Source organism: Sylvia atricapilla, chromosome 5 (genome assembly GCF_009819655.1).
Source record: "Sylvia atricapilla isolate bSylAtr1 chromosome 5, bSylAtr1.pri, whole genome shotgun sequence".
Taxonomy (NCBI): Eukaryota; Metazoa; Chordata; class Aves; order Passeriformes; family Sylviidae; genus Sylvia; species Sylvia atricapilla.
The window spans coordinates 11,612,091-11,628,888 of NC_089144.1; the positions used below are offsets into that span (position 1 = coordinate 11,612,091).

The 16,798-nt window shown below is 40.6% G+C and overlaps 2 protein-coding genes across 2 annotated transcripts in view; one reads left to right on the forward strand and one right to left on the reverse strand.

The window, feature by feature from the left end:
• The window catches only part of FAM185A (family with sequence similarity 185 member A), a 34,271-nt gene extending 20,153 nt beyond the window's left edge, over window positions 1-14,118 (reverse strand). The window contains exons 1-4 of the mRNA XM_066318715.1: window positions 13,685-14,118; window positions 7,821-7,930; window positions 4,458-4,550; window positions 735-873 (exon numbers count right to left, since the gene is read on the reverse strand). Of these exons, the coding sequence (XP_066174812.1) occupies window positions 735-873; window positions 4,458-4,550; window positions 7,821-7,930; window positions 13,685-14,051 (709 nt within the window). The 5' untranslated portion in view covers window positions 14,052-14,118. The remainder of the gene's footprint in view (window positions 1-734; window positions 874-4,457; window positions 4,551-7,820; window positions 7,931-13,684) is intronic.
• Window positions 14,119-14,496: 378 nt separating this feature from the next.
• The window catches only part of CCDC146 (coiled-coil domain containing 146), a 65,859-nt gene continuing 63,557 nt past the window's right edge, over window positions 14,497-16,798 (forward strand). The window contains 1 exon segment of the mRNA XM_066318718.1: window positions 14,497-14,652. The gene's annotated coding sequence lies outside the window, so the exon portion shown is untranslated.

Genomic DNA, 16,798 nt, shown 5'->3' on the forward strand with positions numbered 1-16,798 from the left:
AGAGCTGAGTGATTTTTTTTGTACATCCTCCAGTTTGCTTCACTCAGTGTTAAATCACCACAAATGCATTACAGCCGAGTCTGAATTCATTGGGAGTTCTGTTAAATTAGAAAACCACACCAGATTTGAACCTCAACTGCTGCTTAAATAAAAGACTCTGTAGTTTATTAGTTTTAGATCTAGAGGAAGGACAACAAAAGGTGGACATATTAGAGACTGCTAAGAAGTTCTAAGAACTTCTAAAACCAGAAACTGTCACCACTCTTAATATAAGGTGCCAGCAAACACACAGGTTATTTCTAATAAAAACTTCTAATTACAGCTCATTCCTACAACACTTCTTAGTAGATTATCTAAGTGTTGCCTCTCCTATGAATAAAATAGGAGAGTTAGGGGAAACAGGAATAGGGGAGAGAGGAAGAGAAGCCTCCTGACAACTTTTAGTATCATTTTTGTTGCTGAATATTTGAATATTTTGATCTTCTTAGTATGTGTGACATTTCTTTCCTATAATATACACTGCTTGCTATTAATAAGTGTGCTTATGAAACTGTTTTCAAAACTACAGTCTGCTAGGTGGCAAAAAATCAATTAAGTCCCTAATAAAGACAGAACTGTTTTGCTCATATACTGTGCACAGGTGATTTAGTGATAGCCTACTAGTCCATTTGGTACTGTGAACACCACTGAATACCTTCAAAGCAGCTTAATTTGTGATACATTTTCCTACTTACCATGAACACTTCCCAGCATAATATCACCAGATTCTGAAGACAGAGATGCTGATTCTGCATAGAGATACTTAGTTTTCAGCAGCCCATCTTCAGTAGATATATTGATGGTTGTCCCTTGAAGCTTCTCTATATTTACACTCTAGGAGAAATAAAAAACATCACCAAAAAGTTATCATCACAGCTTGAAAAAGCAGTGGGAAGTAACACTGTTAAGACACAAAACAAATGGAAAGCAGTTGTTGGTGCAGGACAAACGGAATCTGGTTCTTAGCTAAAAGTTACAAACACAAAACAAAAAACTTTTTCATCTAAGAGCTCTGACTTAAGAACTAATGATTCTCCACAACATTCCTGTGAGTTATCACCATTCAGGTGAAGAACCCAAGTGGTCACAAACAGATAAAAGAAAAACTTGATTGAATTTTCAAAAATTAACCACTTCATTTTGAAAAGCGAAAGAAGGATTAACTTTAATTATGAAGACTGAATCTTCAGACTGCATTATGACACTTAGAGCATTCGTGATCAATTTTCTGCCACCACAAACTGAAGCATCACTGTCTTTATTACATAGAGCTATTTATGAAGATTTTTACTGGGTTACTTTGTAGATATATCTTTGGTGAAGGTTTGCAAAAAAACCCCACCCAGCTGCCCTTTTTCTCACTATAATTTTCCTATTACCTTGGTTACTCAGGCTTCTGTTCTTGGACTTAAGCCTCAAGACATACAAAGCCTTGAAAAACCAGAGATAAAATCTCCATTTTTTACTTCTTTTCAAGAGAAACAGAGAGAAAGGAGAGAACATGAAAAAATGCACTATGGATTTGGGAAATAAAAGGTGACAAATTATATTAGCTATGAAAAAGTGATGAGCCACATGATATAATGTCAATCTATTTGAACAAAACAGAACAATTCATACACTTGTGCAACAACCATATGAAACTGGATTCTCAGTTAAATTTGATTTATGATGGAAGCATGCAATAGCTCATACTTGAACCCCCACTCAATTTGCTTTTATTTTGCATATGCAGGCTTTCAGTGGATTGCACAAAGTCCTTACTCATTACATGCAACAATACGTGGCTTTCTAGATCAAACTGTGCCTTGCTCAAATTATTTTTAGATCCTCCTTGTCATTTTAGCATTGCCAACTTGTGCAAAAAAAGCTGACACAAAAAAAAGCCCACAAAAAACCCAAACCACCAAAACAAAACAACAACAACAACAAAAAGTCTATCAACCCTTCCAGTCTAACATTATATAAAGAATAAGCTAGGGATGAAGCAAGAGGTATTCTGACAAATAGCCACTACTGTTGCACAATCTCAGTGCTGCATTGTATCCCAAAATCTGAGCTGAAGAGGCTGGTTTAGTATGGACTATATGACAGCCAAATGACACTGTGGCCTTACCCATCCATTCATACTATACTAAATTATAAGGCTACAGAATGGACTACTGGCTTAAGACTTCTCCCATGATGCTACAATACAGATTAGATCCCCAGGTTTGCTCAGAACAACCCAGATCAGGGTAGGGGCATGGAGGAGGGAGAAGTCAGACTGCTCAAGTATAAGAATAAAAACAGTATTTCAGATGGGGAAAGGATGGAAAAATAGGATTGCTTTTCAATGAAAATAAATAGGTTTTCAATCCCAAGTTCTTTAACTCTTTTGGATTTTTTGGCAGAACATAGATATCCAGCTCTACTAAGCAAGTGTTATAGAAAAGTAACCATGGCACAGATTAGCTAATAACTCTCCAGCCAAACAAATTTCATTATTTTTGTCCATTGAACCACCAGATCTTCTGGAAAAATTTCCTTCCCTTGGGCATAGAGCCTTGGGGGTTGCAGTTACTCAAACTGACCACATGCTCAAGTTCCACTGGTTCATCTGCATACATCAGACTGAGGTTTTATACCTGAACACATTTTCAAGTCAAAAGCTAACATCTTGCTATATTTAAATAAGATATGTATGCCTCCTTCTCCACATATTCCTGCTCTTGGCCTTCCTCTTTGTGCTATCACTGTTCAAATGTTTTACTAGTGTCTTCTCCCACTTCATTTCTCAAGTGCTTAGTGCCTTTTACCACATCCCCTCCCTCCCCACCTCCAGGAGGGGGCTGGAAATGTTGACAGATCCACAATTACATAATGATGACTGCAACTGATGGAAGAAACATCTCATACAAACACACAGAGGAGACGTAAGGCTGACTGATTATTAACAGGAGTGGCCAATTGAGAAAAGAAATCTCTCCTTCCTGACTACACTACAAGGTTTGTTAGTGAGAAATTCAATAACATAAGCCAAAATACTGTTCTGTAGCTGTGAGTTTGTGCTAAAATTACTCACTTCACTCAAGTTACTACAGCTTAACAACTCTAAGATTGACTTCTTGTAATATTACACACTGTATACAAATATTTACAATCACAAAGAAGCACTTCAACTTAATCTGTATGACATTTGTTTTATTGTTTTAGAAGTGTGATCTTTCTGAAAAGAGTTAATTTTTAAAAAAACATTTAAAGGCTTAAAGTAAAACAATTTTCTCAACTATATTTTCCCATACAGATACAATTATAACTTTTATTACATAAAAGGCAGTCTAACACCCACTTACAAAGAAACAGATATATTAATGCTGACAGTTTTTGGAAAATCCAAAGGCAAGTTGCTTGGTTTACAGCAGGACATTAAGAACAGCTCACAGTTGGCTCTAGGTAAGTGAACAGATCTGGGAACCCAACCTACAAGGTGCCAAACAGCACTTCACAGAGGTGACTTGGGATGCCTGGCACTTAATGGTTTGGTCTCACATCTCTCCTTGGCAAGGGAGAGTTACCCTCTCTCAGTTTCCTCCCAGTGCTGTTGGTTTAAAGGGTGCCTGTGGATTCTGACAGAGCACACATCCAGCCACTTCCAGACTCGGCTTGGCTCCACATTCACACAGCAGTGCCCCAGATCTAAGGAATCCTAATGCAACCAGCTGCATGGACATTACAACACCTCAAAACAAGACTGGGTGTGAGAACTGTAGGGAGTTTAGCTCAACGTTATTTTAAATTATTTTAAATAAAGGAAAATTGCCTACTTGTGTCAAGAAACAAAAGCAGAGCACAGTAATTTGTGGTTAGTCTCATACTGCCATCTACTGAAAGAAAACAAGCCAGTTCTCTACAAAACTGTTCTGTGATTCTTCTCACTGCATCTCATGGCAAGATTACACATCATTGTATTTCCTCAGCTGCAAAGAAGTCTGCAAGACCCTCTACTCTTCCATTCTTACAACTGTGTAACACTATTAGTCTACTGCATTTACACATATCAAGCCACTATCCACTAGACACTAAATTAAACTCCTGAGTCTTCTGCAGAATCCAAGTGCCAGCATATTAGCCAAGGAGGAAATTTAGGAATATTGTGAGGTGTCTGCATAATTAAAGCTGATGGGTTGCCTCAGCAGAACAACGTCTTTACTGATGGAATGATCACATACTTATTCCTGCTTTCTGTGGAGCCTGTTTATCAATGCAAATCAAGCATAGAATAACATAATTTAACAGACAAACCTAAGAAACAGTGAAATTACAAACAACCAATGAGGATTATTTAATATTCTTTAGCACATTTTTTGAATTTACTCCTTTTACAACAAATGAGGAGAAAAAGCCATTGAAGAGAAAAAGTTTTACTTCCCACTTACCCCCTTTTCTGTTGCACAAACATCTGTATTTCCATAAAGTGTTCCAAGACCAATTACTTTGCCACCATTTGTCCGTATATCTATTTTATGGCTCTGAAAAGAGTTTAAAAATCATACAGTTAGGATAACTTGGTTTCTAGTTATGGTTATATCTCGTTTTTCAAGTTGTACCACATTAACCACTGGAAGCCTTAGTCCTGCAAGTAGAACAAGATTCTAAAGGGTTTCACTGCACACAAATTCTAATTAAAATTGTTTTGCATAAGGCAAATCTCAAGTTTTTAACGAATTAGTCAGGTTTCAAGTAAAAACTGCTCTATAGCCCTTATACCTTTCAGCTGTTGCTGCATACAACCAACAAGAGAAAAAAAAATACAGATATACACATAAACCAATCTCAAAAAGAAAAAAAAATAAAAAAAACCTGCCAAAAACAGGTCTTGAGAATAAAATGTAACCATTTGCAAAAAAAGAGGAAAAAAATCAAATTTAAATAAATAGATTGTTCTCTCCTTATACAGTAACATGATGAATCAAATGTTTCAATGTGGCATCACAGTTCCTTGAGGCAGTTACACCACGCTTGTTATCAGAATAAAGGTTAAACTGCAAATCCTCCAAATATGTAACTTGAGGAGAATATCGGAACTTGGAAGATTGGAAAAACTAGTGTATAGCAAGGGCTCACCAGTGTGGCCACTGATAGTTCAGTAAAATAAAACCACAACATAGACATTAATTCCCCCCATCCCAAATTATTAGAATACCTTCCTAAAAAAAACTGACCAGGCTTTCAGAGGTCAGTATCTCTAGAGACACCTCACAGACAGAAGGATTTGCTGAGAGAAGAAACCAGTTACAATGGTCAAGTAGCTTTTTCACTAAGAGGAAATATTCCACCAGCTGAAAGAAAAAAAAGCACTCATTTTTCATAGGGCTCCTCTGAGCAAGGGAGAAAGGTTTGAATAAGGAAGAGGCAAAAGGGTGTCAAGACCTTAAGAGATGTCAGAGGAAAACCAGAAAAATTTGTTCAGGAGAAGAGAAGGACACTGGTGCAGGAGGAATCAGGCTCAGATGGTGTGTGGTGAGGAAGCAAGCACATTTTCCACCTGTGTGAACGAGATGCCTGAAAATCCTTGTTATCACCAGCACAATCAAAGAGTCAGGAGTAATTGAGGAACACAGAAACATAATAAAGGGTCTCCGTGGTGGTATTGTCATAATAAGAAGCACAACAAGAACATTAAAAAGAAGAAGCACTGCTTTCTCAACAAAGAATTTGTGAATAATTCGTACTCTGAAGAAGACCTAAATGCTATAACTGTATTTTGGAATTACTGTTGCTATCAGTTGACCAAGAGACTTGGAAGGGATAGGGTGAACTGGACTTCAGCCAATTAAAAAACAATCACCACCCCCCAAAAAACCCCCAAAATCCAAACCAAACCAAAAAACAAACCCACAAAAAAATCAGCAATAAAACCAACACTCAAATAAAAACATCACTCAGGTCTCAGTGGCTGGGTAATGTCTACTACACCAAAACTGCCAGACAAAATCCATTAATAAGCCTCACTGAGACTCTTCCTTTCTGTTCAATAACCAGTATGCATGATTAACCAAAGTAGATGTCAAATCTCTAAGTCTTCTGTAAAGACAGTATAGATTGTATTAAAAAAACAGCATTTTTTATTACAATTTATACAAAAAAATTCTAGCAAGTTAAGAAAATTAGCAGTTGTGAAGCGGTTTGTTTCACAATAATAATCATCCCTAGATGACCAGATTTTTTTTCATTTAAAGTCATTTATCAATGATCTTTTTCTCTCTCCTATAAAGAAAGGGTTTCCTGCTTTATTAGTTAATGAGGCTTGTTAATAACAGTGAACCAACATTAAGATAGCTTTAATCCATCCAGGGGAGGGCACTATCACTTCAGTTTGCTCAGCAAAGCAAATTCCCTAAAAGGGAATCAGCTTATGCTTCACTACAGCATCTGGTCCTGTAAGATTTTTAGTAGTTTTGGAAAAACCCTGAAGGCTAGTATTTCTGTTTCTTCCAAATAATTCTGCTTCTCTGATAATACAGAACATAATTCCTGAAGCTTTATTAGAAAAAAATTAGTTCAGTCACCCTACTAGAACTACAGTACTTAAAAACAAGAATAGACTAAAATCCAGCTCTTAGTATTTAAAATTCAAGATATTCCACATATTGGATTGTATTTGAGACAAGATTCCCAGAAGATAAGTTAGGTCTTTCCTCAAAAACATCTTTTTCCATGACACCACAAAAAATTCTTGATGTTATGGCATGCTACAATTACTGTCATTACTGCTGGTCAGAATCACCTGGTTTTGTCATATTATGCAGTTTCTTATGCACTGTTGTCATTATTACATAACAGAGTAATTTTTAATCAAAAGTTTAAATGGGCATCACATAGTACTATTAATTTGTGTTAGATTTTAGGTACCTTTATAAGAGTAAAATGGTCAATTACACAGAATCTGGAAGGTTCAAGTTGTCTAAAGTTCCCTAGAAGTAGAGTAAACCTAGCTCTGATGTATATTACACCCCTCTCTAAGCTCAGCTTTCCCTACATCTGTTATAAAATCATCTCTTACCACATTAGAGAAGAATATTGAAACATTTTTCATATCTCAAAAAATTTGGCCCTCCTTTTGAATTTATACCAATTCATGCAGGTGCAATCCCAAACAATCAAGTGAATTTGATTCCAAATAGCACCAGAGTCAGATAAACTGTGATTAATTTTACAACAGCTTATGTCAGCGAACTTGAAGCATTAAGAGTGAAAAAACAAGGTCATGCCTATGATATATACAGTATATATCAGATGTATTTCAGTCAGGTATTTTGGACATGTAATGTGTAACTTCTGATTGAAAATTAACTTAAAGGGGTTGTCAAAAGCTCTGATATACCAATTATTAAAAAAACCAAAAAAACACACACAAAAAAAATCAGCAGTATGCTGCAAAGTCTTGATTGAGCAGACAAAACTCTGAACCTACCAGAGAGAAAATCCCAGTCAACTTTTTTCTTTGAGGGGCAGACAGGGATCAGGCTTTCTGCACTCTTTCTGCTGACTTTGGCTATCACAGATACCTGGACTTCTGACTCCACATTATTTGCTGTTCTTGACTTTGTGCCGCAATTGTAAGCAATAATTAAAGGTGAGGTGCTATATATATATATATATATATATGTAGCAATATGACTGTTGTATGTAAGAGTGAAGTCCCACAGTACTTCTCATCTGCAGAACTGGTATTTAAGTTTTGACACATATCCCACCACACAATCCCTTCTCAAACAGTGGAGGAGGGTTCTTTGTACCTTTATTGACTGCAAGACACTAGTCCCCTTCTCTGTTTCTATTTTGCAGTTATCACATTCTATTTTCTGAATCTTCACGCAGCCAATCCCTGTTGTTTTGATATCCAAATCTAGAATTAAAAGAGTTTTATTAGCAACAGAACAAAAAAAGTCAGATATCTTTAACACAGTATTTGATGATATACAGTAACCATATGTAGTACAGAAAAAGCAGCCTCTTTGTTACTTAAGAACCTGCTTGCTGTGTCTGGCCACGCACTTTGAGCAGTCACTATCAGCTATGGACACTAAAAGTTTAGTAAGCAGTGTTTGAGCCAACCAGCTCCTAGAGAGAACATTAAGAAGCAGAAGAATTATTGTAGCCTGTGGCAAGGAATCAGCAAGCCGTGAAATCTCATTTTTTCATTTTTAACTCCACCTCCATCTCCTAGCCACAAATTCCATTAGAAATTCTACTTGACACACATTTTTGGGTAAAGGTTGGCAGGTGCCTGAGGCCACATGTAGAGTCACAAGGTTAACAGCACAAATGGATGGGTCTTGCTGCTCCACTAGCCAGCACCACAACCCAAAGCCAGGCATGGAAATGTTGGTGTGTGTCTCCTCCCCAGCCTCTGGAAAGCCTGACATTCCCTGGCACGAAGAAGCACATTTGCTTCTAGTCTGAGCCACCTCACCTTGCTCCTCTTTATAGACTCCCACAAAGAAAAATCACTAGGTCTTGTAGATAAGATGCAGGGGCAGGAAAAGCATTTTTCTGCTGCTTAGCTCACCTTTGGGTTTAAGGAACAGGAAGAAGTTTGAGAATGTACAGCCTGGGGATTCTGTCTATATTAATAATCATTTCTATTAATCATTTGTATAAATGACCATCATAGTGATTGGCAAAAGGTAAAGCAAGGAGAGGAAAAAGTTGATTTTGTTCTCTAAGGATAAAAGAGAAAAAAGAAGTAAAAGAAAAACTGAACAGCAATCAGAAGTGTCTCCTGCAAAACAACTGAGGGACTAAGAGATAGGGAGCCCATTACTCCCTAAAGGAAAGGAGATTATTTGGTAAAGAAACCTTCATTTAAGAAAATGTGAAAGTCTTTTTTTCACTGCCACAGCGTCCTAAGGTTATCAGAAAGATGAGAAGAATAATCAGAATGTGCAAAAAAAAAAAAGCTTTGTCCTGAGGAGATTCCCAAGTCAGACCTGTGATCCATAAGAGCCTGACGATCAATTCTGTCACACTGCTGCCCAGGACAGGTGCCTCCTAGAACCATGACAACAATAAGCTTGCAGACCATGAAGACAAGAGACTGAGAGCTCCAATTAACAACAAATGAAAGTTTTGTCATCTGAAAAGCTAGGAGAATCCAAGGGACAGAGCTAAAACACAACACCATTGCAGCAAGTGAAACTGGCTGCAGTCAGCCAAGAGGTTAAATTGAGTGAAGGATGTAGACTGTGTTCAAAGGTAAAAATTCCTTAAGAAAAAAAGGCTGCAAGAGGTAGACTGGAAAGCAATGTTGTTTTTGAACAAGCTGTCTTGCCCAGACTGCTCAATTCACCCACTGGACAACTGCAGGGTGCTTGGGAAGGTCTACAACCAAGATTCTGCTACTTTGCTTTCTGAGAAGAGGGTGCCAAAAGCCAGTTTGCTTGTGCAAATCTCTGAATTCAATCAGCTTGAAACCCTCCTGTTCTTATTGCTTCTGTCCAAAGAGATGAGGAAAAGGCTTGAGAGTGCTCAGTTTAGCCATGATACAAACTCACTAACATTTTTACAAGAATAAGGGTATTAAAAAAATTTCTATCCTGTAGAGCATATTATTGCCATCATTTGAAAGGTGGGTTAATAGTGTAATCCTAACTATCAAAGATAGGTGCTAAAAGAGGACCTGGAGGTCTGGAAATTCAAAAACATGTCATTCAGAAACACCAGGGACTTCTGGAAATACACTTTGTGCCTTGATCCTCTGCAGAGTCACATCACTCTGCTAGCCTTGATATAACAAAAATTAGCAGACAAGGAATTGAGGCCCTCTGTCTCTTCCCCTCTGAGTTCCTGAACCAAGGATAAACAACTCCAGAAAGAAGCAGACTGAAAGCTGGATAATATCGCCAATGAAATTTCAACAGGGAGGAACAAGACACAATCTGTTTCAGTGCCAAAACTCCAAAAATAGCCAGTTTGATTCCTCTCTAGCAAAGACAAGGGCTGAAGCCAACTTTAGCCACATAAACCACAAAGAATGCATGAAGATCTTTGTAGCATAAAAGATTTGTATCAGAAGTAAAGGTACATAGGAAAAAAAGAAATATTGTGGTATCAGAATGTAGGCAGGGGTATCCCAGGGTATCAAAGCACCCCAGTTATTAAGCTGCCTTAAGCTATAATACTCGAAATAGACTGGATAATTATTTATTTTCAGATGACTCAACAGCCTTAGACTACTAGAATTATCTAAATTATGGTTATGCAAGCCCACAGTTCAGTTTACTTCTGCGTACTCATGCAGTCAATGCACAGTAACCAGAAATCAAAGAGCTGGTCTCAGGTTTAATTAACACATGCAAAAATAAATAAGCTTGAGGAAACAGCAATTCCTTGACATCTGCCATCAATGAAGGTTAAATGTATCAGAGAGGATTATCAGATCATGTGTGATATTGAAATCCTGTATGGAGCTCAAAACTACACACTAAGACAGACAGAGGATCTTTTGGTACTTGCCCTACTAAGCTGCTTAGAGGTGGCCTTTGGTTTAAAATGCATACTTAAACTCAGCATCTTCCACACAGGCTCTTCAGTCAGGCTCTAAGGAGTTTTAGATAACTTGCAGCTTCCTGGATAAGCTCCAACCTAAATTACAAAAGCTGTTATGAAATGCCTTCACTTCCAAAGTGAAGAAAACAGGAACACTGGGAAGAGATTCACATCAACCTCTCAACTTCTTACAGTGACTGACAGAGCTCAGGCAAAACTGTCTAAGCAGAACACAGTTAACATCTTCCTCATGCACCCAAGGAAAGCCAGAGAAAAGCCAAAGTGTTTGCAGAGCAACAACAGTTCCTTTCTGGTTTGAGATGTGTTTTTACAAGGGATAAGATCTTTCGCTTATGCAGTGATATTTAAAGGATAATTCTTTTCTAAATAAATAAATGGAACATCTTGAGCAGAAGCTAATACTCAGAAGTTTTTAAAAAAACAAACTAGAGCTGAAAGGACACTTAAAAGTAAAACTTCGGTGGCAAGCAAAAATTCTACTTCCCTGAGTAAAAACTTAAAACACCTAAACCTCAGAATCTTACATTTTTGTAAATATATCTCTAGATGCACCTGGATGGCAGCACAAACAATACTAACATCATGCTAATTGTGGGGTGACAAAGAACAACTCATGGAAGGCCATTATAATGCACAGATTGTCCAAGGAACCTGAATTGATGAGCTTACCACAAACCCAAGTGGAACAGCTTAGGAATGTACAAAAAAAAAAAAAAAAAAAAAAAAAAAGAAAACCTATTTCAAGAAGAAAGCCCCTAAGTCTGCAGTGTTGGCTGATATTGAGAATATAGTAAGAAGCTCAAAGACAGGACAAAAGCAAAATGATTGTTTTCCATCAACCAGGATTCATGATCAAGACTTTTAGGAAGGTTTCCCACGTTGAAACTCTTTATGAAGGCTGAGATTCTTCACATTTTAACACAACAAACTCTGCACCTCAAGAACAACCAGCTCTGGAGTGACTTGCAATAGTCACTCAGAGATCCTGGAGAAACTGAAATAGTAAAGGACTACAGTATCCAGACACACCTGGGACCAGAGAATTGAAGGGTAATAAATGGGGCCCTGGGTTTGTTCGATTCTCAGTAATCATGGGATGGACTCTGTGAATGTGCTACAGACAAGCCTAGGTAATCTTTATGCTTACCAAGCAAGAGAGGGGAAAAAAAAATAAAAAGAAGAGCTGTGAGATAGCAACTGAAAATTGTCAGGTAAGAGTCCAGAGTCTCCTACTCAAGATTACAGGCCTCTTGGAGAAGACAGTCCAGCTCCAGTTCAGTGACAGAGCCAATGAATACAGAGGTAACAGGTGATCTGTTTAAGAGAACAAACTTGGATTTTCAAATGTCTTTAACAATATCCTTCGTTCCATATAGTTTTTCAGCTATAAGCTATGCACCACCTTCAACAGTACAAGAAGCTGGAAATCAGCACAAACAGCAAGGTTGAAAACTTTTATCAGTGACACTAAATTATTCAGACTAGTTAAAAAGTCACTGACAAATTACAGGAGGACCTTGGAATACCACAAACTCAAATGATAAAATAGCAAGAAATTAAATTCTTGCTATTTTATCATTTAAAATAGCAAGAAATGAATTCCCGGCGGGTTTCTGCTGAGAATTTACCAGGAAGCTCTCACCCTGAAACTGTTTCCATGTGTAAAGGGACACTCTGCAGAAGAGATCCACTGAGGGGTGGAGCTGTATCAGGCTCTGAAAATCCTGTGATGACAACAGCTGACAGCTAAGAGAATGCTTAGATGAAAGAACATTTCCATTTGTTCTGTTCTTACTCTTCCCTGATCATCTGTTTATGACCAGACACAGGGCAGTGGGTTGTCCATTCCTACTGTGGAGTCGTGTAGGAATCAGTACAGCCATTCTGACAGAGCAGAGCACACTGAGAGCAGGAAGGGTGAGATTAAATGCACAAATATTCTGTATTTAGTTACAGAATATTTGGGCATCTATTAGTTGCTAGGAAACAGACCCTAAATTATGATAAATATATTTAAGGAACATCCCCTTCAGTTATAAGCAGTGTTTAAAAAAAAAAAAAAAGGAAATTATAGGGATGAGTAAGACTGGAAAATGTGAGAATGATGTTATGCCAAGCCCGTAGGAGTTCTCCATTTTGAATTATATACACTTCAGTTACTTGTAAAAGAAAAAAAAGAAAAAAAAAAAGAAAAAGGCAAAAAAAAAAGCATCACATTGCAGAATTTTCCCTAAGACACAGGGTGGGAAAAAAAGTAAAGATAAAAGGTGCAGAATATCTTTGCTGCATGTAACATCATATTCTACAAAAGTCATAGATTACATGTATAAAGAGTAAGTAGTGTGGGATTACTCATCATTTCTCATATCACAACTGCAGCAGGGCATTAAAGGAAATAATGCAGCAACCTTCAACAACTTTAAGCAAAACAAGAGACCAAGTGCCCTGTACATCAAGAAGATTTTCAGCACGGTGAAACATTCTGCACTATATAGGAAATTGCCCAAATCCATAGGAAAAAACCAAAACTGCATTAATGACTGAACACAAATCCCTGAGTTTGTACTCCTTAAACTTCGGGCCACTGGCAAAACTTCACTGGCAGTTCAGCAGAGATGTTTATTGGTTTCAGCCAGCACAGCTGCTCTCCCGAGTTGTGTCCCAGACAAGAAACCCTGCACAGATTACAGCCCTGTGCCCAGAAAGAGAACACAACGTTTGACCGGACAACTGAGTCCTTCTTGCTATTTCACCTGAATCGTTCCCTTCCAGGTTTTTTGATCCTGTGGGCAGCCCCCAGGATAACACACACTGATGAAGGTGCTGGAGCCCACAGCCCTGTCGAACAGCCCCTGGAGAGCAGACGTGCCCAGCTCTCACAAATGACAGCGCGCTCTCCAGGTGCCACTCACCGGCTCAAGCTTTAGCACTAACTACCGCCGGCAAAAGGGTCAGCGACAAATCAGTACCCAAGCACCCAGGAAGTCCGGGGACACAGGAAACAACCGGGATGTTCTGAAGGAGCGAGGGCGCGATGCCGTTTCCCAGCACAGCTCCCAGCCCAGCCCCCGGTGGGATCCCCCGCACCCACCGAACTTCACCGGCGTCCGGACGTCCACGGCGGCCTTGCTGTCCACGCCGTCCGCCACGATGGCCACCTGCCCCAGCGCCTCGTCGTGCTCCACCCGCACCCGGTCCCGCTCCCGCCCGGGGCTGCCGCCGCTCACGGCCACCAGGACCCGGTCCGCGCCCGGGCAGCGCCGCGGGTCCAGCGGGCGGACGCTCACCTGGCACGGCAGCCGCACCCGCAGCCGCCCCCGCGGGCTCACCGACAGCGCCCACTCCTGCGGCGGGGGCGAACCGGGGCCGCTGCGACCGCGGCGGGGGACGGGCGGCAGCCACCGCCTGCCCGCCGCTCGCACGGCCAGGGCCGCCCAGCGCGGGGGCAGCGCACTCATCGCTGCCGGCGGGACGGCAGCGGCCGGGAGCCGCGTCAGGAGCGCCCGGGACGGGACGGACTGACTGACGGGACAGACAGACAGACAGACGGGACGAGGCCGCTCCTGGCGGCGGGCGGCTGTGACCCCCGGTCACGTGGCGCGGCTGCACGCGGGGAGCGGCACCGGCACGGCCGGTAAACAGGCGGTGGCTCGGCCGCGGAGCCTCCTGGGAGCTGTAGTTCTGCAGCGCGCGGAAGGAACTACAGCCGTGCCCACGGGCCTATCGGAGAGGCGGGAGGGCGGGGCATTGCCGAGAGTCTGCTGCTATTGGGCGGCGAGGCTGGACCCCGGACCCAATCAGAGCGGGGGCGGCTGAGGCGGCGCGCGGGTCGCCATAACGACGGGGACGCCGCTCGGCCGGGCCGGGCTCTGCGGCGGCCGGGAGGGACTGAGAGAACCGGGGCCGTGGCCAAGAGAGGCAAAGCCGCGGCTCCGACATCGAGGCGGGAAGCCAGTCAAGCCGCAGTGCCACAGCCCTGTGTGAGGAGACCCTGAGGGCCGGGAGTGCGGCTCCCGCGCGGGGCCCAGGGCGGTGCCGCGTCCCGCGTGAGGAGACGAGGTACCCCGGGGCAGCCTGCCCTTCACTGCACTATAGCTTACAGCGAGCCTGCGTGTGTTGAAATGTCCTCGGACAGCCGGTGTAGAAGCAGTTTGGCAGATGTGTTGGAAAATCAGTTATTTGTTGTTGGTTTTTTTGAGGTGGTATCACGAAGCACCAGAGTTGCTCCCCGTCAGTAAGGTTTGGTCAATATGTTATGTGTTGTACTGCTCTTTAGCAGTTCTGAAGCCAAGCAAATAAATACTTTCCTGAGCCCTGCACAAATACTCCCTGAGGCGATTGTCCTTACGGAGTTTACAAACAAGCCGGCAACCACTTAATTCAGTTTAAAATTACTTCATAGCCCACACTATCATCATAGAACATTTTTAAATAATGAGATGGGACACGTGGGCAATAGATGATGTACAGTTAGGGGCTGAATTCTTGTGATGGTTGGCGTTTACTGCTAATAATGAGGGAGAAAATTGCACAGAAAGCTGCATTGTCTTAGCAAGATTGCAACACAAGAAATAATGAAATACGGACTTGTTACTTCATTACCGTCTCCCTTTTGCACTCCATGTGTTTCTTGTTCAGAAATAACCATGCAAGCATGATACTTAGTCATCAAATACTTTTCATCTCATTAGCCCTATTTCTATTTCTGTCACTGTCTGGCTTTGATTATTTATGAATCTGAAATGACATCTCAGTATCCAAGAGGAAAGAAGATTGCCGTATTTGTTTAATGCATTGGTAATTTTCACTATGGAAAGGTTAATGAAGATTCATATTCAGCTATAAAGCCCTTCAAGTTAAATTATTTCATTGGTTTACATTACTCAGTCTCAAAAAATCATCAGGTTAAACACAAAAAGGGCCAGCCTGCTTTGTGATAGTGTAGTATATAAAAACTGAATTCTAGAAGGTCAAAAAAGTATCAGGAGGTATCTTAGGACATGAAGGAGGCTGGAAGTCGTTTTTTTTTTTTTTCTAAGTCTTCAGAAATAGAATTGGTGGGGTGGGGGGAGAAATCTGCAAATTTCTCACCTTTGAGACCAATACGAAATTCGGATGTCAGACTGTTTGTCGGGGGAAGGTTACGGATGTGTGAGAAGTGTGTTGCAATGTGCTGTGACTCCGCTAGATGACAGCCAGGTCAGCGAGTAACTCTGTGATCCGGCTGTGCCCGGGGAGTCCGGTCCCAGGTGAGGCGGAGCTCTGCTGCCCTCCTTTCTCCCGGGGTCACGGCTGCTGCTCCTGATCCTTGCCTCGCACTCCCTCTAAAACCACAGCGCTGCTTTCCCACAGCCCCCTTTTCCTCCAGGAGCTTGGAATTTGATGGTCCTCCTGTAGGCAGAGGTTTATCAGTACCCACAATCCACGGTGTACCACCACCTTTAATATTGTCAGGCTTTGCACAGTCGAGAATTTTGTTCAAGAAATCGCTCCAAGATGCTTAAGATGCTCAGTTATGTTTGTATTTCATTGTTACTCTTAGGTTTTCTCATTAGATACAGTCTAAGCATGCTCACATGGCTAAAAATACTGAACAGAACAGATCAAAAGTAGTTGCTAGGAAAAGTTCTTTCTCCATACTTATGAAACCTCATGTGTTTAATATTTCACTTATGTCATCTATATTTTTGCTATGTTGATTCAGTTTAACTTTCATGCTTTTGTTTGGATCAGCTGGTATAGGATGTAACAGACTCCAACCATGCAAAAACATTTATTTACTTACTTATTTACTTGCTCTCCACTTTCATTTTCTGGCTTGTCATTTGCAGGGAAAAAAAAACACAAAACAAACAAACAAAAAAACCCAACCAAACCCAAAAAACAGCTATATCAAATTTATAAGTGAAGATTTAATTAGAACTTCACTTTTGATAACTGCATGATTTCTCAGTGAATTACTATCCTTATTTGCCATGTTACCAGATATTTGTGTTGTATGACAAAGGATATTCAGTGTTTCATGCAAAAGATCAAAAAACCCTAGGATTCCTAGAAGTTCTATAAAGTGATATAAAGCAGACTTTAAGCCAAAGCATTATCAGATGCACTTTTAGAATTTCAAGGAAAGAGGAATTAAACAAGAAGTATTTGCAGGAGAGGCTGGAGAAGGAATATATTTTCCTAACTTTTGTATTTGGAATTT